Source organism: Onychostoma macrolepis, chromosome 25, assembly GCF_012432095.1.
Source record: "Onychostoma macrolepis isolate SWU-2019 chromosome 25, ASM1243209v1, whole genome shotgun sequence".
In the NCBI taxonomy this organism is placed as follows: Eukaryota; Metazoa; Chordata; class Actinopteri; order Cypriniformes; family Cyprinidae; genus Onychostoma; species Onychostoma macrolepis.
This window is the reverse complement of record NC_081179.1, coordinates 12,468,426-12,491,203: the sequence shown is the minus strand read 5'-3', so window position 1 is coordinate 12,491,203 and position 22,778 is coordinate 12,468,426. Positions and strand designations below refer to the sequence as shown.

Here is a 22,778-nt window from a genome sequence, read left to right as displayed (position 1 = left end):
AGTAAAGCATTTGACCTTAAACCCTAATAGCTTTTGTTATCCTGCGTGTCTAAGTGCTTGGCAATGTAGTGAAGTTGTTTCATTCATATGAAATAAAATTTATGCCAGTTGACTTGGATTCAGCAAGGTCTTTTCCTGACACAGTGTGCAATGCAGGATTATCTGTGTGGATGCCACCCAAATGTCTGCTTGTGGCTATGGTAGCACAGCCAGTTAGGCCCTGATCCCACCAAAAGACTTTAATCTCATTCTTAAGTGGTTAGCAGCTCAACGGCCAGGTTAGTAGGACTGACACAGGCTCCATATGTGACTGTTTATACAGAAGCAAGTGAATCTGAATAAACACACCTGTAAGAAACACTGTCCATTTGAAACAAGAGGATTGGATTTACATCACTGGTGTTACGTTATTTACTTTCTTGACTGTCTAGCCCTAAAGAAAATTATGTTTCCATGTTTTAGACTTTCGGCCATACTTGATATATAGGCTACAGTACAATTGGATATTTATGTGTTTGCATTAAAATGCTTAAAATTGTGATTTGATTTAAAAAAAAATATAAACAACCATCATTTCAAGCATGCTATTTTTTTTTTTACCAGAGAGATGTTTAATGTCATACCAAAAAATGTACTGTTTTAAAAATGTTGAAATATACTGTTTTAGTTAGACAAAAAATTTTATAATAATAAAACTAATAAGAAATAGGCATATTATATATCTATATATCCATGGTATCACTATGATGCATCACTAAATGAACACAAGCTTAGAATTATATTTAATGTAAAATTACATTAAATGACTTTGTCTTTAGAAATATTTTATTAGAAATTTTACAAAATCAAAATTTTATACAAAAGTATTATTACGCAGAAATATTTGCTGAAATATTTTAACATTTTAAGGACCTCTATTAACCTTCTTAAGTGATTATTGATCAGTGAATCAGCGAAATGTACTGATTCATGGAATTGATTCAAACTTACCTATTCATACACATTTTTGTACTGATTTTTAAATTATAGAACACTTCTGTACCTTTACACTCTCATGCAATACTCATATTAACTGTAGTCATAATAATCAAATAGAAAAACACATTAAAATCATTGCAGTGTCCACAGTGTTGCTTAATTTAATATGTATTGGCAGAAAGATTATCACAAATATATTGTGAGTGTTTGACATAATGCCCAGTCCTAGACCCAAATCGGTAACTCCTATAATAACTTATCATTCAGTATTATTATAAAGCGTTTAGCATAGCCCTCCATACCCCGATCTAGAGGTGTCCTGGGTCATCTGCTAAGAAAATCCTCTCTCTCTATCACAGGTATATCCAGGCTGCCACCTCTCCTAAGGACATTGTGATTGTAGTTGATGTCAGCGGCAGCATGAAGGGTCTTAAAATGACCATTGCCAAACACACTATCAACACTATCCTGGACACGCTCGGGGAAAACGACTTTGTCAATGTTATTGCAGTAAGGGCACACTTTGTTTTGCTTTTAGCATCACTTTATGGTTTGATCAGCATTGTAAAATATGTTTTTGCACCTCCTTTCCTTAGTACACTGATTATGTCCGCTACGTGGAGCCCTGTTTTAAGGGAACGTTGGTGCAGGCAGACTTGGACAACCGCGAGGTAAGTCGATTATCCACTTCACTTGAGCCTGAGGAACTAAGCCAATGACTCCAATCAGCACTGCAGGATACCAGCTCTCTACCATTGCCTCATATGCACTCACGTACGCCTCGTACACATTTTTACACATTTACACACGTTTTTCTTTTCGTAAATACACTTTCTGAGCCAATGTTGCAATGTCAAGATGGTTTTGATCAAGCTAGCCATGATTTTTCAACTTTTTTTTTTTTTTTTTTTTTATCAACGTGAATCGTTTACTTATAGTTGGTCATAGTCACTTAAAGAGAAAATATAGATAAAATAATAATAAAAAATAAAAATATAAATCTAAAATTCTAAAATAACTTTAGAACAAAACAATACAACAAATTTAGAAATATAAAACTTTATTTATTTTAAATTGTCTTGAAATTATACACTTCTTGAGCCAATGTTGCAATGCCGGGCTGGTTTTGATGGAAGCACAGAATTACAATTTTTTGACTTTTTTTTTTAAAGATTTACATATAGTTGGTTATATAGAGAAAATATAAATAAATAATAACATAATTTATTAATTTATAAAATAGAATAGAAATAAAATAAAATAAAAATTATAACAATTTTAAAATAAAAATAATCTAAAAAAATAAATAAATAAATCACACACTTCCCCTAAGTAAATGTCACGCATTTTAGGAAATACTGACACAAACTTCACTTTTTTCAGGAATGATAGGCTGTAGCTGTGACACTAGGCATGGACATTAGGCCCATCCACATTCTGCTTTAGCTTTTAGTCATGTGATGGACTAGCGGCTGAGTGATTTGATCTAATGTGCAGCTCTTTTGCTTGTAATATATCAGAGAGCAAGTAGGGACGCACTGTAATCTCTGGAATTACCGTCGGTTACAGAATTATAGAGCGATCGGATAGTGAAATGACCGAAGGCAGCACGTTTCATCTTTCAGATCACTCTCATAATACTGTTTTTAGACAGTTTTATACATGATGCAAATGCAGTAGGTCACATATTTAGATTACATTTATAATGACATGAATTAATTCAAATTGTAATTGTAATTGAATAATTACATGATAAGCTGATTAATTTCCCGAATCAATCACAATTATTCACACATATCAATGTTTGCTAAGAAAAGACTCCAAATGAAGATAATTCAAAGACTTTAAATTCCTGAATAATCATTCACTGCACCCTTGGGTTTTATTATACAACTTATTCTACTATTGTACATCTCTAAGTATCTTCAAAATAAGGATGGTGTAGAACATATAGGACACTTGGACAGGTCTGCGCAGCCACAGACTGGTTCTTAATACAGGGTGATGGGTCAGCAGAGCTTGTAATGATATTTCAGGTCTAAGTCACTCAGCATCTGCCCAATGTGCTGACACAGATCCTCTAAGAAACACTCTGCAAGACAGCAGCACCATGACATCTCTGTCCCACCTGCTCAGATGGCCAACTTGATCCTGAATTTTGTCCCATTTTTGTTCATTGTGTAATTGTACTTAAAAAAAAGACACAAAAAGATTGTTTTAATGAGGTATTTCAAAAAAAAAAAATTCTAAATAATTAAATTACGAAATAAAATATAATAAATGATAATATTTTTATCTTTCAAATTTTTACTTTTCTGTATTATTTTATTTTTTATTATTTTCTATTTTTCTCCTGTTTTATACCATTGATGTCAGTGTTATTTTAGTATTATATATATACTATTATAGTATTTATTTTATTTTATTTAAAGTTTTTATTTTATTTTACATTTTTATCTAACATTTATTTTTCAGCTTCATTTCAAGTAAAGAACAACACTTGTTTAGGAAAAACTAATGACATATTAAAGAGATATTTTGGGGGATTTTCCTTTGCTATGTGATATATATATATCGTCATTTTTTCCCCATCCCATCTCTCTTTTCAGCATTTCAAGCTGCTTATTGAAGAACTCCATGTGAAGGGAGAGGCTAAAGTGAAAAAAGCCATGAAGGAGTCATTCCGCATCCTCGCTGACGTCAGTATCATTCACACAAATATACAAAACTCTGCATACGGTGCCAACTCTCTGCATGTCCTCCATGTTTCTCTTCCTGTCCCCTAGGCCAGAGCAAATGGTCAGGGCAGCCTATGTAACCAAGCAATTATGCTGATCACAGACGGAGCCATGGAAGATTTCCAAACAGTGTTTGAAGAGTTCAACTGGCCTGACAAGAAGGTAACACACAATCTGCTCGCTCTACAGGGAATGGAGGGCATAACGTATGACGTACTATAAAATCTGCATAACCTTCTGGAAAAATGTCTTTGACTTGTCTATTTGACTTGACTGAACATGAATGTATGGATATACTGTACTATAGTTCAGTAACAAAATGTAATGGTTTCAGGTACGAGTTTTCACTTACCTTATTGGCAGAGATATGACCTTCTCAGAAAACGTCAAATGGATCGCCTGCAACAATAAGGGTATGTAGTGAGCTAATATTAAAAATGTAATCATTTACTCTCCCACATGTGTTACCAAACCCGTATTTCTTTCTTGCTTCTGTAGAACAAATTATTGAACCATTTAAGCCTCAGGAAATGACACAAAGGCATCATAAAAGTATTATTTTCCATATGACTTGCGCTGTATTTCATATCTTTTGGAAACATATAATAGTTTTTGTGAGAACAGAAATTTAAGTCATCAATCTTCCCTCCAGTGAGCTTTTAACCGCTACAACCGGATCACCGGATCACGAAACACGGTGAACTCGAGAAATAGATCAATTTGATTCAGTAGGTTGTGTTGTTATTGGATCATCCAGTTAATGAATGATTCATTAATTGAATCTTTAATGCACCATTCAGATGAGATAATTCTGGCAATGCAAAGCTATCTTATGACTTTAGGAGACTTGGAATATAGTAAATAAAGTCATATGGACCACTTTTATGTGCTTTTGTGCTTTTTGAAAGCTTGAAAGCTCCAGTTCATCGAGCTCTTCGGTTTGATAATGGCATCTTTTCACAACAGGAAAAAAATGCAGAAATCTTATACCCGTATTTGATATTTACAGGTTATTATACTCACATCTCTACACTGGCTGATGTACAGGAGAACGTCATGGAGTATCTTCATGTTCTGAGTCGACCAATGGTCATCAACCATGACCATGACATAATCTGGACTGAGGCGTATATGGACAGTGTGGTGAGTGTATGATTCTGACTTTTCAGAAGAACTGAACTCATACCAACCACTACTCATTTCCAACTGGCATTTTAATGTGATTTGTTGTGCTGATTCTGTACTAATGGGATTCTTTTCCATTCATCGCCATAATCATCTCTATCATACAGCTTCCTAACACTAAGGAGGTAACTCTTAGAAACAGAAAAACACACAGCGCTGTACTTTAGCATGTATAAATAGACTTTAGATATTTAGCCTGTGCTCAGAGTGTAATGTAGTTGTAGTGTAGGACTTCTTGGTTTAGGTCTCCCCCTGCTGTTTATCATCATTTATCACATTTGTGCTGAACATGATGGAGCTTTCACTAATAAAATCAACATGAAATGTAGTTTTCAACCCATTTTACTGCCATAATTTGATGTATTTCTAAGTGAAACATGAAATAATGTAGAGGACAAATTAATTTTATTTATCTGAAATTGTTTTGATCATGAAAAGTGGGCATGATGAGACTAGTAACGTGTATTTTATGAAAGTAAACAGGGTTCATTTGGATTTCATGTTGATTTTAACGCTGTGCTTCTGCAGTTAAAGTGTAAGATACTAAATTCCTCATGTCTCCTGCAGCTGTTCAAAAGCAAAGCTCACAGTCTTCTGCTCATGACGTCAGTGGCCATGCCAGTGTTCAGTAAGAAGAAAGAAACACTTTCTCATGGCATTCTGCTGGGAGTGGTGGGAACTGATGTTCCCCTACTGGAGGTCATGAAACTTGCCCCGCGATATAAGGTAAACAAGAAAAAAAACATCACTAAAGGGTTGCCAACTTTAGCGTGAAGTGTTCATATTTTCCCATAATTTCTTTATAACACAAATGACATTTTTAATTTAGGTTAAATGGTAGCAGGGACAATCTATGTATTTATATAAATATGGAACATATCCATGTTACATTTTGGGTTAATATAGCATATTTTTGGACCATAAAATATTTTAGAATTTTATGTTTTATAAGTTTGCATTGTTTTCATGACAATTAAACACATTTACATTCTAAATTCTCAATATCATAAAGGTGTTTTGTAACACTCATTGGTTTCAGTGATGATTTAAAAATTAATGCAATATATATTTTAAAATCTAATATATATATATATATATGGTATATATTGTGTTTGAATGCATACTAATATTTAAAAAAAACTTTGCTTTCTCTTCCCGTAAAACCTTCCTGTCTAGCTTGTATCTGAACAATATCTGAAACTTTGTATAACGAGCACTTCCTGTGTTTAATTGCCTCTTTATGATGAATCGCTTGTTTTATTCCACAATTGAAAGTCACTTTGGATAAAAGTGCTTGCTAAATGAATAAATGTAAATATAAAATAAATCAGCTTAGATGAAAGGCAGTATACAACAAATGCTACCATGAAGTATAAATATTTTACAGTTTAACTATATTAATATATAATTGGATATGTAATCAAACATTATTATACAGAAAACATTATTAATTCTTTCTTGGTCAATTAATTATAAATCTGACTGTGAATAAATATATGATCAGACTCAGTTCAACTTTAAATACCTTTAATTTCAGACATTTAATGAACATAGCTACAAATACTGTAACAGTGTCAACAAAAATATGAAATGATGAATGCTAATGATTTTTTTTTAGCTTGGAGCACATGGTTATGCCTTCCTCATCACAAACAATGGATACATTCTGGCACATCCTGATTTAAGACCACTGGTGAGTCCATCTGAACCTTCTTACTCTCTCAATCACTCAAACATCTGCTCCTCTAGATAGATTTCAAATATAATGAATTGATATTGATTTGTCATCCCTCTTGCTGCTTTTTCTCTATTTTTGTAACAGTACAGTGATGGGAAGAAGTTGAAACCCAAGCCCAACTACAACAGTGTGGATCTGTCAGAGGCTGAGTGGGAGGACACTGAGGACAGTGTGAGTTGTCCACATACAGTACATACACTTCCTGTAAGCATCCCCACTGTTTTAAGGTTCAGAAAAATCGTAATGATGTCCTGCCCTGTCTGTGCAGTTGAGAACAGCCATGGTGAAGGGAGAAACTGGCACTCTGACTTTAGATGTGAGAGCAGCTGTGGATAAAGGGGTGAGTGTGTTTGCATCAGCCATCTTTCATGTTAAAAACTTTAAATTACTGGAAGTACTCCTTTTGGGTGAATCGTGCAAGTCCGACAAGAATGTGTCCATTACATATTGCACCGTAATCATAAAGTGCTTTTTATTTTTGCCTAATTGCCCACATCACACTTAAAATAATCTTATTTATGCAAAACTTGTTTGCTAAAATATAGTTTGTTTGTTCGGTTGTTTGTTCCTTCAGTAAAATGTGACCTGGACATGTTCTTGATAGGTTTCCTGAGATTCATCCTTTTAAGCCCAAAACACACTTCCACTTTTTTTTCAGCACACATAAAAACTACAACTGCTAAAGTGTGATTTATCATGCTCTTTTCGTTTACCACTTACGCATCAATAGGTGTCATCGTCATACAGTTTACACACATGTTGTAGCCAAGTTTATTAGATCCATGTCGCACAGTGTGACATGCAGCGATCTTATAGGATTGCTAAAATTGTGCAGTGTGTCTTGGGCTTTAATAACATGTGTAACATAATGTGATAATGTAAATGTTATATTAGGTCATAACTAATAATCTGCTTTGTGACTGTATTTTTTTATTTTATTCCCCAGAAAAGGCCTTTGTTCCTCAAAAATGATTATTTCTACACAACCATCAATGAAACTCCATTTAGGTTTGATATGCTTCTCACATTCTCAAAATATTCCCTTCATACTTACTGCACATGTTGAAATAGCTTATTAAAAAACAGATTTTATTGTGCAGTATTTTACCCTTCTCTTTAGATATTTTCAGTAACAATACTTTCAGTTGACCTTCATATGATGTCTTTAATGCATATTTATGATGTGCTTTCAGCTTTGGGATGGTGCTTACGAGAGGTCATGGGCAGTACATGTTCTTTGGGAATGTTTCTGTGGAGGAGGGTGAGTTCACCATATGATTTATAGCTCATGCGATATACAAGATTTAAAAAAACAAAAACAAAAAGGAAATGAATGCTTATATTCAGCAAGGACACAGGTCAAAAGAGACTAAAAGTTTTTTATAATGTTACACAAAATTCTATTTCAAATAAATGCTGTTCTTTTGACATTTCTATTTATTAAAGCATCCTGAAAAAAATGTATCAATGTTTCCACAAAAATATTATGCAGCACAATTGTTTTTAACACTAACACTAATAATAATAATGTTTTTTGAGCAGCAAATCAGCATATTAGAATTTTTTTTTTTTAAAGGAACATGTCACACTGAATACTAGAGTAATAAAAACAGGTCTTTAAATTGTAATATTTCACAGTTATACTGCATTTTTGATCAAATAATGGTTAGCATAAGAGACATATATAAATTAATCTCATTTTACCAATAACAAATATGGAAATATTGATATTTATCACTCTTTGTTTAAATAATCATAAATCACAAATTTAATCATTTATTTTTTATGGTGGATTTTTTTTCTGTTTGCAACAAGGGTAAAACAATAAAATTGATACATGATGAAAAAGTAGCCAAAATAAATGCTTTTACAGAGATTTTAAAAAGCTTCCTTCATATACCAAGAAGAAAAATGGTTTAATAAAAATCAGCCCCTGGGAAATAAAAGTGCCTGAAGTTGAAGAAACACCCATTTAAGAAATTGTCAACACACACACACTCACACACACACACACACACACACACACACACACACAACAGATAATGAGCTGCCTCATAGCTACTCACCATTTTCTCCTTTCTTTAGGTCTTCATGACCTTCAACAGCCGGACCTCACTATAGCAGATGAATGGTAAGTAGCCTACTGTCGAACAAAAATTTAACAGGCCAACACTTTCTTCTAAACACCATCAGGACAACAGGTCCCTAAAAACTTTAAAACTTAGCTCTATGTATTGATAAGCTGAACTATGATCTTTGATTTACCCTCTCAGGACGTATTGTGAGACAGATATTGACCCACACCACCGTAAGCTCTCTCAGCTCCAAGCTGTGGTCCGATACCTGACTGGGAAAGAGCCGGACTTGGAATGTGAGTTTTACATTTTTCTGCAGTATTTTCTATGCAGATGACAAATACTTTAAACAGGAAGTTATGTTCATCTCCTGATTTTAACTTGTTTATTGTACTGTGGCTAGTTTGGCTAATGTTTTCAACTAAGAATAAGACTAAGAGTGTACTTTCAACTCTGTTTAACACATTTTATCATGTTCAACGGCACACAGTTATAAATAATAACCGTTTGCTATTCTTAGAGTAAAGGTTTTATTGTTGCATCAGGTGACGAGATACTTCTTCAGCAAGTTCTTTTCGATGCAGTGGTAACAGCACCAATGGAGGCCTACTGGACAGCGCTAACGCTAACCGCCCCCGGGTAAGAGGCTTTATTTAATCTCTGTATGCTGTGCATTAAGCAAAGCCAGTTTTTTTGTGTGTCCCTGTTTTATTTTAAAGAACATTTTTGAAAAAAGGAGTCAGTGTTTATAGTAATTCTTTCTTTGCTTTTATATCCATATAGTGTAGATGAAGGCATGGAGTCGGCTTTTCTGGGAACCCGATCTGGGCTCATGCGTGTGATCAGATATGCAGGAAGTGAGAAACGTGTTGGAAAGTGAGTGAACTATTAAAAAAAAAAAAAAACTTTACTTAGTAGCAATAAATACCATATTATATATATATATATATATATATAATAATGATAATAATAAAAAGATAAATTATAAGAAAAATATATACATACAAAAAAAAAATCTAAATTGATTAGAAATATTTTTAATTATAATTTATAATTAATTTATTTGTGTGTATATATATAATGGATGTTAGTCGCTGAACATGGATCACTGGACCGGCTAAAATACATTTTTAGCGCGATTTCAGATAAAGAAAAAACATTTGTTACCATTGTCAAAATTTATTTCTCATTTGAAATATGTTATTGAAACAATATTCTCTAAACAAACTGAGAGATTTTGGTCTTTCCCCAAATTTCCTGATACTTTGACCTCATAGGAAGTTCTTGACCTCTGTGGACAAAAAGAACATCTTTACAGTGGACCACTTTCCCATTTGGTATCGCCTGGCAGCTGAAAACACACCTGGTCAATTCTTCTTCTATGTCCCGCATGATGATATAAACAAAGGTACTCAAAAAGTCATTGTTAAATGGATTTGTTGCAATGTCACAGTTTATCAGCTACAGTAACCTATGACCTCTATCCAACAGGGAAGAACACTTTTGTGGCGGTAACATCTGTAACGGTTACTGAAGGGAAAAGAACAGCTGTTGCTGGAGGTAAGATATCTGTTTGTCATTGTTTATATGCTCAAATCTGATTTTACATTCAGCATATCATTTTGTGATCATTCAGCACATTAATAATTATTCAAAATGGAGTAGGTTCCAAAAGTTTGAGACTATATGAGAATTCTTTGGGCTGATATTATATATTTGATTGTTTAAAAACACTAATAATTTAATAACACTGGAAAATATAATCTTTAGCAAATCTGAAAATGAATATCCATTTTTCACACTGTGCAAAATAATGCCTTGTTGAATTTAAAATGATTTATTTTAGTTTTTAGCATATTTTATTTTATTTATTGTGACCAAATAGTACAGAAATTTTATGACATGAAAATAATAATAAACTTATTTACCATAATTATCAACCTGAATGATAATACTGGTGCATCCCTAATGTAGACATACATTACTTACATATTAAACATAGATATATATTTAAAATATCATTCTGTTTCGAAATTTTAGAAAAATATACTAATATGCTAATTAACAACTGATTGATTGCAACTATAAGAAATCAAACACAGAGGTGGTTTGTTAGGAGAATTCATAGGAAAATATAAAAGTTTACATAAAATCACATTCAGTATTTTCTTTTTATGTTCCTTAAATCTACTTAACATCTATAGAGTAGTTAAATATATTTGTCTTTTTGAGCCAGTTTGTAGGAGCTGTAATTGCTCCTGAACTACATCGGGTCATTTGCTCTCCAACTCTCGCGCCCAAACAAATATTTATACATTTATGTACATCAATGATAAACTATAGCTTCCAGTAGGTTCCTCATGTGCTTTAAACACACACTTCTGGAGGAAATGCCATCCACGCTACGCACTCTGTGGCTTCTTCTCCCTTTCCGATAGTCGGCATCAGATCTTCCTTTTCATCCTGCTCTGGTTCCTTTGCCATCATCAGCGGCTGTTGCTGCTGGCTGTTTCCCTCTGTCAGCTGCTGCTGTTCGTGAGCCATCAGCATTGCGTAGATGCAGCCGTAGGTGGCCGTTACCACCATCATCACACACACCACGCCACACACCACCCCAGCTACCACCACCGTGGCAGTTGCTCGACGTACACTCACAGGCCGGTAGCGCTGGCGCATACAGTCTCCGGCTGACCCAGCTGGTACCTGGTGGCCTTCGGCTGCAGATGGGTTCCTGGTCTCCAGATAGAGGGGGTAACAGTGTCTGAACATCTCCATAGGGATACTGCGAAGATCCTTACCATGCAAATTAGCAGGAAAGGAGCAGTTAGCAGAATCTATGCTGCCACCTATGGAATGATAAAAGAGAAAGACATACAACTTTTTGGAAATTTAAATGCAATTTATTTTATTAAAATTAAAAAAAAAAAAGTGAAATGTATTGTTAAATATGTAGGTAGAGTATCTTTAAATTTATATATATATATATATATATATAATATGTTATATATGTTAATGTTTTGGCCATTAACTGATAAATGATAAATTCTATATTATTTTGTCTAAATAAATAAAAAATAAATCAGTGAAAAAAATATTTTAAAAGATTAATTTATATATTATTCATTCATAATGTATTATTTTATATTTAATTTGAATACACACACACACACACACACACACATATTTACGTATTATATTATATTATATTAGAATATTATTATGATTAACTATATTATGATTAATTTAATGGATTTAATGTTAGTCACTGAACATTGATGGTTGGACCAGCTTAAAAAAACAGTAAAAATGCTACTAGTGAATTTAGACATCACAACATTAGAATTAACATGTCACAGCATTATAATTTACACTATGAAATATGGGTATTCATATAAGAGATTAAGAGTGTCATTGAATTATTTGTGTTTTGTGAGCGTTAAATCATGGCAATGGTAATCTAAATGCAAAAACAGAGTAAATGAGCTTGCAAATTAAAGTCATCCAGTGAAACAAAACACTTCTTTCTGGTGATATATGGCGGTTTTCTCTAATCATTCAGTCTGCTTAAACCCTGTCCCTTTATTACAATCGACTGTGACTCACATTCAGATCCACCTCCTTTCAATCAATAACTGATGCATAGAACCACTTCTCTCTCTACATTTTTTTGTGATAATTAATTTAATTTACATCACTGTAGATTTGATAGGTTCTGTCGCTACTTTCATTACATTGCAACTTTAAATCTCTTAAATCTCTGTGATAAATGACCTCTCTCACCTGTATATACAATCCATTCCAGCCAATGCTTGAGTGGAATTAAATTGCAGCTACAATTCCATGGGTTTCCCTCGAGCAGAAGTTGCTGTAGAGCAGTCGCTGGCTCAAGTGAAGTCCGCTGCAGAGTTCTCAGCTTGTTGCCCATAAGCGAGAGCCACACTAGGTTCTGGAGCCCATCCAGCAGGTGTGTGGGCATGGAGCTGAGACTGTTAAAGGAAAGATCTAGACGCCTAAGCCCAGTCAGGCCTTTGAACTGATCTGGATTCAGCTCCTTAAGCCTGTTGTCTCTTAGAATCAGTTCTGTTAGGCTGCTGAGGCCAGAGAACAAGTTAACAGGGAGCCTCACAAGGAGGTTTTCAGAGAGATCCAGGACCTCCAGGTTGTTCAAGTGGGAGAAGCTTGAAGGGAAGACACTGGAGAGAAGGTTTCTGGAGAGGTCTAGATGAAGCAGGCTGCTGAGATTGGAAAAACACCCAAGGTTGATGCTGGAGAGAAGGTTTCTGGACAGGTCTAGATGTAGCAAGCCGCTAAAATTGGGAAAACTTCCTGGTTCCACAGTGGTGAAGTTGTTATTTGAGAGGTTGAGGTAGCTTGTGTCAAAGGGAAGCTGGTCCAGGATGGAGTCCAAGGAAGCCAGTTGGTTAAGGTCACTGCAGTCTGTGCAGTTTACATTGCAGGAACAGCCTGATGGACAACTTGTAGATGTTCCACAAGAGCTCAGAAGAGTCATCAAGAGACCTGAGAAGACTAGAGAAAATGGAGAGGGTTAGGAAATCGTGAGAGTTGAGAAGGTTGAGGATGCTGTAATAGGTTGAGGATCTTACTTATAATGTTCATTCTGGACCGCATTGTCCACCAAACCCCGTTTTAACAGTTCCTGAGCAAACCTTTGGAGGAGCATCCACTGGTCTACACCAAATGAATGCCTTCCTTCTTCATCATGGTGAATCCACCAGGAAATTTGTTGAGTTTACTTGGAATTGCTGTAGCTGTTGCAAAACTGGAAACAAACAAAGCAAACACTGTTTAAAGAATGATGGGTGCTATGATGCATGTTCTGAACATTACTAATAAGCTTACTACAATTAAAATGTTAAATGAATGCCCCGTGAAGGCTGAACATATATTACATCATGAGGTCTAAACAGCGCAGACCTGAAATGGATTTGAGTCTTCAGAAGGCAAAGAAATAGTGAAAGAGAGTACTTTGTACAAAAGTGCCCAGAGGCCCATTGCTTGTTGTAAGAGAGAAAAAAGCCAAGTGAAAAACTAGGGGCATTGTGAGGTTACTTACAGAGTATATTTTCAGCTGCTTCACACTACTCATATTTCTTTTTGAATATTTTATATTATTTATATTATTAAGTTAAAGAGATCATTTGCTATGCATGTACATGTGTGTATATAATATATATACATATACAATATATACATACTATGATTCTTTCAATTATTATAGGCTATATATGTATATATATATATAATGCAAACACACCAGCATTGCTCTTTCTCCTTTTTGCCTGTCACATTTGTTGCATTAAACTATCAAGGATTAAACTGTCCACACCATTAGATAATAAATCAAAGCTGAGAACAACATCCGCTTTATCAGTGAAAAGAGGATCAAATTGTGCGTGCTGGAATGTGCACTTCTCGTAATACATACAATTGTATGAAATCTGTTTTAAAAAATCCCATATATTTCTATATCTGATTAAAGTGGAATGTTCTATAGATCTAGAACAGAAAGAAAACCCTAAAGAAAATTGTTAAAAGCATAGATTTAAGAATTAAATGGTATGAATTTATATTATACTAAAATTGTTGTTCTGTCTAACGAAGTTCTAAATATTGAATAGCACAAACAACGACCACTGCTTTTTTAACCTAATCAGTGAGAAATGATTATGATTGCACTAAAAGCAAATCATACCTGAAACATACCTTCCAGCAGTCCTCATCTAGGGGTCCTCATGATTGCTCCTCTCAAGACAGAGTGAGCGAATCCACAGAAAATGAAAGAAACAAGAGGAGCTGGCAGCTCACAGCTTGAAAAGTCCAGAGTGTGTATGAGCGTGGGTCACATCAGTAAGTAGGACTAACATTAGAACAGTCTGTGCCTGCCTGCACGGCCAGAGAGAGAGAGAGAGATGGATGGACTGAGGAGGGGGCAGAAAAGATAAAGCATCAGCTGATACAGCTTAGAAAATGGTAGCCTCTTCAGTTTTTTCATGACCCTTTGCTGTAGCTTATGATGTTGATATAAGGATTAATCGTGTGACATACAGCGTCAACAGATGTTGTCAAGCAAAACATTAATACAGGGTTCTTACTCACATAGAAAACCTGGAAATGTCGGGGAATTTTAAAATGAAGATTTCCAGAGATGGAAGAATCATGGAAATTAATATAAATATTTATGGAAATTGTTTACAAAATATTTATTTATGTTGTTATGATGAGATCTAAAATATTTACTTGATTTGAATTTGTGAGTACAGTCTCAATAAAATATTTTTGTCCAATATATATACAGAAACATATTTAATTGACTAGAAATATGAATTCAATCTCTATAATATTATATCCAAAAATAACTGAAAAATAATGGGGAAAAAATAAAATATTTTTGGAAGTTGTCATCAAATTATTATTTTGTTATGATTATGTGTTGTTATGATCAGCTCTAAAATATTTAATTGACTGGAAATAAGAATATAGAATGCAACCTCTATAAAGTGATCTTAAAAGTTTTCTGATTTTCCTTTTTCTTTCATGTGCAGCTATTGGAATGCAAGCATCCCTGGACCTGCTGGAGAGAGTGCTCCTGTCTATTGCCAAACAAGTGAGTTTGACCTCAAAAATACTCATACTAGATATCTGTGTTTTTAGTATTATTTATTTTGCATCCCTTAGGGTTAGTATATTATTTATATAATATTTTAAATATTTGATTAAAAATAATACATATTAAAATATTAATTTTATAAATGAATGCAGGTGTGAATCTGCTGCACTGTAAGAAATAAATCTGTATAAAAACTGATACTGTCCTGCAAGAAAATGCGTACATTTCCTTCAACTCAAAAACACTACACAATGCTATGAGTAATTCAAAATGAAACATCTGTAAAAATCAATACGGAAAAATCCTTCATATTAACACAGCACACTGAGTTGTATTTTACACTGAGTGTGTGTAGTGTAGAGGGAGACTCTGAGACAACAATCTAGCAATATTAAGTGTTGTGGTCCTGAAGGTCTACGAATAATGGTGTGTATCTGTTCCTGTCCGCCTCACACTGACGAATGAGCAAATAGTGTTTGTCACTGGAGATTTCTAAGCGTACATGTACATGCTCACGTCTGCAGGCCTCCAAGCAATTTATCAAGATGCTTGCTACTCACCAAACACTTTTTTTATTCAGTGCGACTTGCCACATGACTTATGGTCCCTTCTGGGGTTTAAACCTAGGACCTTTCAATCACCACCCGTTTCACACAAGGACCCTTTTCTTGTAGTTTTTGTCATCTAGTGCAACACACACACAAACAACTCTCCAAAACATTTAACCTTTTCCTACTCATTTTCTTATTCTTCTTCCCTTATTTCCTCTTGTCAGCCAAACAACACAGATGTAAGTATTGCATTGTTATTTCTAAGGCACATTCAACTAATATGATACACTTTGGTGTGCCATTACTTTTTTTAAGTACACACAATGAGACATGCACCAAATTAGTTGCAAAATTGATTTACAACCACCATTTTTTTTAGGCCCTAATTTGTACCCCATTCATAGTGTCGTAATGTAATCTCTATACAGTTAATTTAGTAATTTCACAACTGTAGTGTTTGCTCAGTATAATGCATTTGATAAAATGTTCTTGTCCATTTACTAAAACCCTTGCGGTTGTCTTCTTCCTCTTTGCAGTGCAGTGATGTGGACGGTATATGTCCTCTCAGCTGTGAGAGCATTGTGAGTGAAGCTAATTGACTCTTCTTTGTGTTATCTTTATGTAATCTGTGAATCGTTGTTCTGAATCAGTTTACACAAACCGATTCACTAGAATGAATTCTGATCCAGTTCAACAAGGGAGATTGTCAATTCTAATCCATCTTTGTTTTTCACAGGACGTGAACTGTTACCTTGTTGACAATAATGGCTTCACACTGGTCTCAAAGGAAAAAGGAGATGTGAGTATTTCATTGAACAGTTCATTGACCTTTTGTGACAACATGCCCCAACAGCATTTATTCGCTGAAGAGAAGCTGGAAGATGTTGACTTGTGTTTGATGACGGCTCTATCTGCACGTTTCCAGTACCCAGGGGGTTTGGTGTGAAGGCCAGGTGACGAGATGAGGATTCGATAATGTTCCACAAGCTTGTCCTTGGAGCAAATAGATGGGGTCTCAAATGAGACAGTGATTGAGAGGATGAGAATGACCTGGTGAAATTGGATTAGCTGGGAAAGGTTGCCACATTTTTTTTAATTTTAGCTTTTGTGCTTTTATTTATACAACCCGAATTCCAGAAATGTTGGGACGTTTTTTAAATTTGAATAAAATGAAGACTTTCAAATCACATGAGCCAATATTTTATTTACAATAGAACATAGATAACATAAATGTTTAAACTGAGAAATTTTACAATTTTATGTACAAAATGAGCTCATTTCAAATTTGATGCCTGCTACAGGTCTCAAAATAGTTGGGACGGGGGACTATTTACCATGATGTAGCATCTTCTCTTCTTTTCAAAACAGTTTGAAGACGTCTGGGCATCGAGATTATGAGTTTTTGGAGTTTTGGTGTTGGAACTTGGTCCCATTCTTGCCTGATACAGGTTTCCAGCTGCTGAAGAGTCCGTGGTCATCTTTGACGTATTTTTCGTTTAATGATGCGCCAAATGTTCTCTATAGGTGAAAGATCTAGACTGCAGGCAGGCCAATTCAGCACCCAAACTCTTCTACTACGAAGCCATGCTGTTGTAAGAGCTGCAGTATGTGGTTTTGCATTGTCCTGCTGAAATACACAAGGCCTTCCCTGAAATAGACGTCATCTGGAGGGGAGCATATGTTGCTCTAAAACCTTTATATACCTTTCAGCATTCATAGTGCCTTCCAAAACATGCAAGCTGCCCATACTGTATGCACTTATACACCCCCATACCATCAGAGATACTGGCTTTTGAACTGAACGCTGATAACATGCTGGAAGGTCTCCCTCCTCTTTAGCCCGGAGGACACGGCGTCCGTGATTTCCAACAAGAATGTCAAATTTGGACTCGTCTGACCATAGAACACTTTTCCACTTTGAAACAGTCAATTTTAAATGAGGCTTGGCCCACGGGACACAACGGCACTTCGGGACCATGTTCACATATAGCTTCCTTTTTGCATGATAGAGCTTTAGTTGGCATCTGCAAATGGCACGGCGGATTGTGTTTACCGACAGTGGTTTTTGGAAGTATTCCTGGGCCCATTTAGTAATGTCAATAACAGAATCACAATTCATTCTGAGTAGCGCATAACTTAGTTCAAGTTTACCAGAAAAAAAAAATGCTCCCTGAAAATATGCTCACCCTCAGGGCATTCGAGAATGAGATGAGTTTGTTTCTTCAGTGGAACAGATTTGGAGACATTAGGCATTACATCACTTGCTCACCAATGGATCCTCCGCTGTGAATGGGTGCCGTCAGAATGAGAGTCCAAATAGCTCATAAAAATATCACAGTAATCCACACAACTCCAGTCCATCAGGTAACATCTTATGAAGAAGAAAGGCTCTAGGTTTGTAATCATTTGTGTTTGTAAATCCATTAAGTTTTTAACTTCAAGCAATCTATCCATAATATTGCTTTCGCCAGTGAAAAAGTCATCTTGTCTGAATCACGAGAAGAATGTGGATAGATGAAGCACCATTTACAATCGAAATCAGTACAAAACAGTTCTAAACAAATTTGTAGGTAGATTTTGATGTTCGAGACGATGGGTGTGGACTTCTTCACTGGAGTAAGCATTATTATGGATTTTGGACTTTATTTTGTATTTTGGCCAGAAGTGACATTTTAATGTTAAAATGTTTTAATGATGGATTTGTTTCTCACAAACACGCAGCTTTTTGCTTCACAAAATGTTAATGGATCGACTGGAGTCATGTGGTTTACTTGTGGAGTATTGTGATGTTTTTATCAGCTGTTTGGACTCTCATTCTGATGGCACCCATTCACTGGTGAGCAAGTGATGTAATACTAAATTTCTCCAGATCTTTTCTGATGAAGAAACAAACTCATATAATTCTACAATGGCCTCAGGGTCAGAGTACATTTTCAGAAAGTTTTCATTTTTTTGGTAAACTATTCCTTTAATTCACTGTTCAACTTTATCTTATGGTAAAATTATTTGTAATTAATATTTTTCTTTTTCAAAAACATTGTTTAGTGCATTGTTAATTATAAATTATGATATTTTAGTCAATGGTATGTTTTATTTAAATCATTATGATAAATATCATCATTATTGTTGACTTGTGTATTAGATTAATTGTGTATTCGTGTATTTTGTTGCATATCCATCTCTATATGCTGACAATGGTCTCATACCATAACCACAGCTGTTTGTAGCAACACATGCACTGTAGCTATGTGAGCAGTAGCTAGGAGATTAATGCTTATGGAGTCTAATCCCAGATTGCCGTGGAGCAGACAGGGCAGATTCAGGCATCTGTTTGCACATCTGGATCACTGTCTGTCTATGAGCATGTAGGTGTGTGTGTGTGTGTGTGTTTATTCATCATGGGATTCAGAAATGATTTTGATATTGTGTCATACGGTATATATAAACCTGAATAATCCTTCACCGTATGCTTTAGTCTCTGTGTCTCTGTGTCTCCTTTCACACAGGTTGGTAAATTCTTCGGGGAAATAGACGGATCTGTCATGGCCCAGTTACTAAAATCTGGCCTGTTTAAAAGGTAACCGGACTCCTCAGAGACTGTTTTTTTTTAAAATATAATATAATAAAGTTTTTTTTTCTTTGTTGAATTATTCCTTTATAGTTTGATGGGACTTTCAAAATTTGAACATGAAGTAATGTTGTATATTGTTCTACAGGGTGACGCTGTATGACTACCAGGCCATGTGTAAGAACACCCATCATCATCATAGTGGAGCTCGACCTCTGCTCAGCGTATGTACACCTTAGCATCTATTAGAGAGAAACTTTTCTTGATAGAGCATAATGCAGTCTATATTGTGCTGACACTGTTGACAATCCACCTCTGTTCACCTCACAGCCTTTCTATGGTCTGCTGGCATTAGTAAAGTGGTTCTTCTCACATTTTGTGATGTAAGTGCTGTTTGAGGTTGTGAAACCAGGAGGAACATGAGCTATTTTATTCATTTGAGATGTAATTTGATTTGCCAGTAAAAATGTATCCTCAATTTTAAATTTACAGGTTTCTGTTGGAGTTCAACATCTGCGGTCTTTGGCATAATGACTATGTTGTGGATGGTAAGTTAGGAACTTATGAAGGATGTAACGTTTTTGTTTTTGTTCAAACATCAGAAATCCTCAAACACCCAGACATGTAAAACTCATCTCATCTCCATCTCAGTTATATTTTTGTATAATTTAATGTATCATTTTATGTAGTGTCTGTCTATCATTTCTTCATTCTCCATTTCCATTGTTGTTCATCGTTTTGCTGTAATTGTTTCTCATTGACACTGTTCAGCTAAAGCTGGGTTTCACGCATGTAAGTATCCACATGTGTACTTGAGCAACTGTCCGTCATCTAGTTTGTGCCTGTCTATAGCCAGGATCTAAAGCTCATTGGATCATTTGTAGCTAATGAAATGCCTTAGTCATCTGTAGTGACTTTAGCATAGATCTAGGTTTTCTAGACAAAATATTAGTCTAGTCTGAAAGTTTAGAAGATCCTGATTTATTATCACAACGAAATTAGCACAACACAACGAAAAGTCACAACACAATGGAAACAAGCCGCAAAACATCAAAATTAGTACAACACAATGGAAACAAGATGCAACACAATGGAAACAAGCCACAACGAAATTAGCACAACACAATGGAAACAAGACACAACATAACAGAAACAAGACGCAACACAATGGAAACAAGCCGCAACACAACAGAAACAAGACGCAACACAATGAAATTAGCGCAACAGAATGGAAACAAGTCGCAACACAACAGAAACAAGACGCAACACAATGGAAACAAGCCACAACGAAATTAGCGCAACACAATGGAAACAAGCCAAAACACAAGAAAATTAGTGCAACACAATGGAAACAAGCCACAACACATTGAAATTAGCGCAACACAATGGAAACAAGCTGCAACACAACAGAAACAAGACACAACACAATGAAATTAGCGCAACAGAATGGAAACAAGCCGCAACACAAGAAAATTAGTGCAACACAATGGAAACAAGCCGCAACACAACAGAAATAAGACGCAACAGAATGGAAACAAGCCACAACACAATGAAATTAGCGCAACAGAATAGAAACAAGCCGCAACACAACAGAAACAAGTCACAATACAACAAAATTAGCACAACACAACAGAAACAAGATGCAACACAATGGAAACAAGCCACAACACATTGAAATTAGCGCAACACAATGGAAACAAGCTGCAACACAACAGAAACAAGACACAACACAATGAAATTAGCGCAACAGAATGGAAACAAGCCACAACACAATGAAATTAGCGCAACAGAATAGAAACAAGCCGCAACACAACAGAAACAAGTCACAATACAACAAAATGATCACAACACAACAAACAAACACAACAAAATTTGTCCTATGCATTGTGTTGTGCACTACTGGACCACCATATTAATCAGAGATTGATTAACACTTGTGCTAATGCGTTGTATAGCTAACAAAGTGATAACTGCTTTACTGACCTAGACCTGACCAGTGGTTTTTAAATGAACATTTTAATGTGAAAGGCCTCTAAATTTTATCAAAATATTAATGCAGACAAATATATTATGCACACTATATATTTATATCATAAAAGCAACATTTTAAAAAACAGAAATAATATTTATAAAATTATTAAAAATAGATATTTTTAAAAGTATAAAAACATTTTATATATACATATTTTATACATTTATATATATTTTATTTTTATTTCATATATATTTATGAAATGAATTTTCATATATATATATATATATATATATATATATATATATATATATATATATATATATATATATATAAACAGAAAACAGTCTTTAGAAAGCTAAAAAAAATAATAATAATAATATTAGCACATCTTTTCCCAATTTAATTTTACTTTATATATATTATTTCCAATATTATGTTTAAAACCCCAGCTTAAAAACCTCTGGACTACAGACAGCTGAATCTGTTTTCTATCGGTTCTAATGAAAATCTTGTCATCTCCAGCACACAGACAGAAGAAGGTGGAACTAATGCAACCTTGTAACACAGAGTATCCCGGCTTCATGTACGACACTTCCATCAGAGAGACCAACAGCATCATCAAATGTGGCCGTTGTCAGAAGTAAGTCCATCTGTTAGATTGTCCTCAGATTGGTGGATTTGTGTCAGTAACAATTTGTCAATGTCTCTCTCTTTCTCTGTCATGTTTCAGGATGTTTGTCCTACAGCAGGTTCCTAACAGTAACCTGGTCATGCTGGTGGTCCAGGCCGACTGCGACTGCTCCCGACAGTACACTCCCATTACACTCGCGCCCAGAGAGGTCAAATATATCCTTCCATGATGATGAGTTTCTTGTCTTTAAAATGTGGTTTGGTTAAACCTTGTGAAACTGAGGTCTTCTTAACTCCTTTGAACATAACGCCACGGTTAAGTGCAACAGGATGAAATCTCAGAAGATTCGCAGACGACCAGAGTCTTGTCACGCATACCATCCTCATGTAAGCCACCACACTCTCATAGTGCACGAACAAGTGTGCATATATATGACATAATATTAAATTAAATGACTTTTTTGTTGTATTTTTGTTCTCACAGGAAAATGCCAAGGATTGTGGTGGAGCATGTGGGATAGCAGTATCTCTCACTCTCTACTTTATATGTTTGGCCACTTCATTGGCTCTCCACTGAATAATAAAATATCCTTCTGCCATGACCGCTGTCTAACAGTGGACCCAAGGACCACAAAACAGGACACTTACTATGGATCTCTAGCATCAGGAATTCAACCAAAAACAGGTTTATACTACGTAGTATTTATTATTA

At 35.0% G+C, this 22,778-nt stretch overlaps 2 protein-coding genes across 2 annotated transcripts in view; one reads left to right on the top strand and one right to left on the bottom strand.

Moving 5' to 3' along the window:
* The window catches only part of cacna2d4b (calcium channel, voltage-dependent, alpha 2/delta subunit 4b), a 31,372-nt gene extending 8,708 nt beyond the window's left edge, over positions 1 to 22,664 (top strand). Inside the window, exons 8-37 of the mRNA XM_058766880.1 lie at positions 1,338 to 1,488; positions 1,575 to 1,649; positions 3,588 to 3,677; positions 3,765 to 3,878; positions 4,051 to 4,129; positions 4,726 to 4,859; positions 5,469 to 5,627; positions 6,520 to 6,594; positions 6,724 to 6,810; positions 6,908 to 6,979; positions 7,586 to 7,647; positions 7,833 to 7,900; positions 8,725 to 8,770; positions 8,913 to 9,010; positions 9,260 to 9,353; positions 9,498 to 9,590; positions 9,992 to 10,122; positions 10,206 to 10,274; positions 15,278 to 15,339; positions 16,118 to 16,132; positions 16,430 to 16,474; positions 16,630 to 16,692; positions 19,400 to 19,470; positions 19,610 to 19,685; positions 19,792 to 19,844; positions 19,954 to 20,009; positions 21,959 to 22,076; positions 22,167 to 22,282; positions 22,371 to 22,453; positions 22,551 to 22,664. Of these exons, the coding sequence (XP_058622863.1) occupies positions 1,338 to 1,488; positions 1,575 to 1,649; positions 3,588 to 3,677; positions 3,765 to 3,878; positions 4,051 to 4,129; positions 4,726 to 4,859; positions 5,469 to 5,627; positions 6,520 to 6,594; positions 6,724 to 6,810; positions 6,908 to 6,979; positions 7,586 to 7,647; positions 7,833 to 7,900; positions 8,725 to 8,770; positions 8,913 to 9,010; positions 9,260 to 9,353; positions 9,498 to 9,590; positions 9,992 to 10,122; positions 10,206 to 10,274; positions 15,278 to 15,339; positions 16,118 to 16,132; positions 16,430 to 16,474; positions 16,630 to 16,692; positions 19,400 to 19,470; positions 19,610 to 19,685; positions 19,792 to 19,844; positions 19,954 to 20,009; positions 21,959 to 22,076; positions 22,167 to 22,282; positions 22,371 to 22,453; positions 22,551 to 22,643 (2,548 nt within the window). The 3' untranslated portion in view covers positions 22,644 to 22,664. The remainder of the gene's footprint in view (positions 1 to 1,337; positions 1,489 to 1,574; positions 1,650 to 3,587; positions 3,678 to 3,764; positions 3,879 to 4,050; positions 4,130 to 4,725; positions 4,860 to 5,468; positions 5,628 to 6,519; positions 6,595 to 6,723; positions 6,811 to 6,907; positions 6,980 to 7,585; positions 7,648 to 7,832; positions 7,901 to 8,724; positions 8,771 to 8,912; positions 9,011 to 9,259; positions 9,354 to 9,497; positions 9,591 to 9,991; positions 10,123 to 10,205; positions 10,275 to 15,277; positions 15,340 to 16,117; positions 16,133 to 16,429; positions 16,475 to 16,629; positions 16,693 to 19,399; positions 19,471 to 19,609; positions 19,686 to 19,791; positions 19,845 to 19,953; positions 20,010 to 21,958; positions 22,077 to 22,166; positions 22,283 to 22,370; positions 22,454 to 22,550) is intronic.
* Positions 10,509 to 15,270, bottom strand: lrtm2b (leucine-rich repeats and transmembrane domains 2b). The gene is made up of 4 exons (XM_058766876.1): positions 14,439 to 15,270; positions 13,319 to 13,494; positions 12,495 to 13,241; positions 10,509 to 11,560 (listed from the first exon to the last, which is right to left on the bottom strand). Exons 2-4 carry the CDS (start codon positions 13,341 to 13,343, stop codon positions 11,082 to 11,084), a joined length of 1,251 nt encoding a protein of 416 aa, XP_058622859.1. The 5' UTR covers positions 13,344 to 13,494; positions 14,439 to 15,270; the 3' UTR covers positions 10,509 to 11,081.
* Positions 22,665 to 22,778: the final 114 nt, after the last annotated feature.

Excerpts from the sequence above, each read along its gene's own strand:
- lrtm2b (XM_058766876.1), bottom strand. The coding sequence starts at position 13,343 with ATGCGGTCCAGAATGAACATTATAA. Across the intron at positions 13,242-13,318 it reads GTCCAGAATGAACATTATAA|TCTTCTCAGGTCTCTTGATG; the intron begins GTAAGATCCTCA and ends CATTTTCTCTAG. Across the intron at positions 11,561-12,494 it reads GGAATGGATTGTATATACAG|GTGGCAGCATAGATTCTGCT; the intron begins GTGAGAGAGGTC and ends ATCATTCCATAG.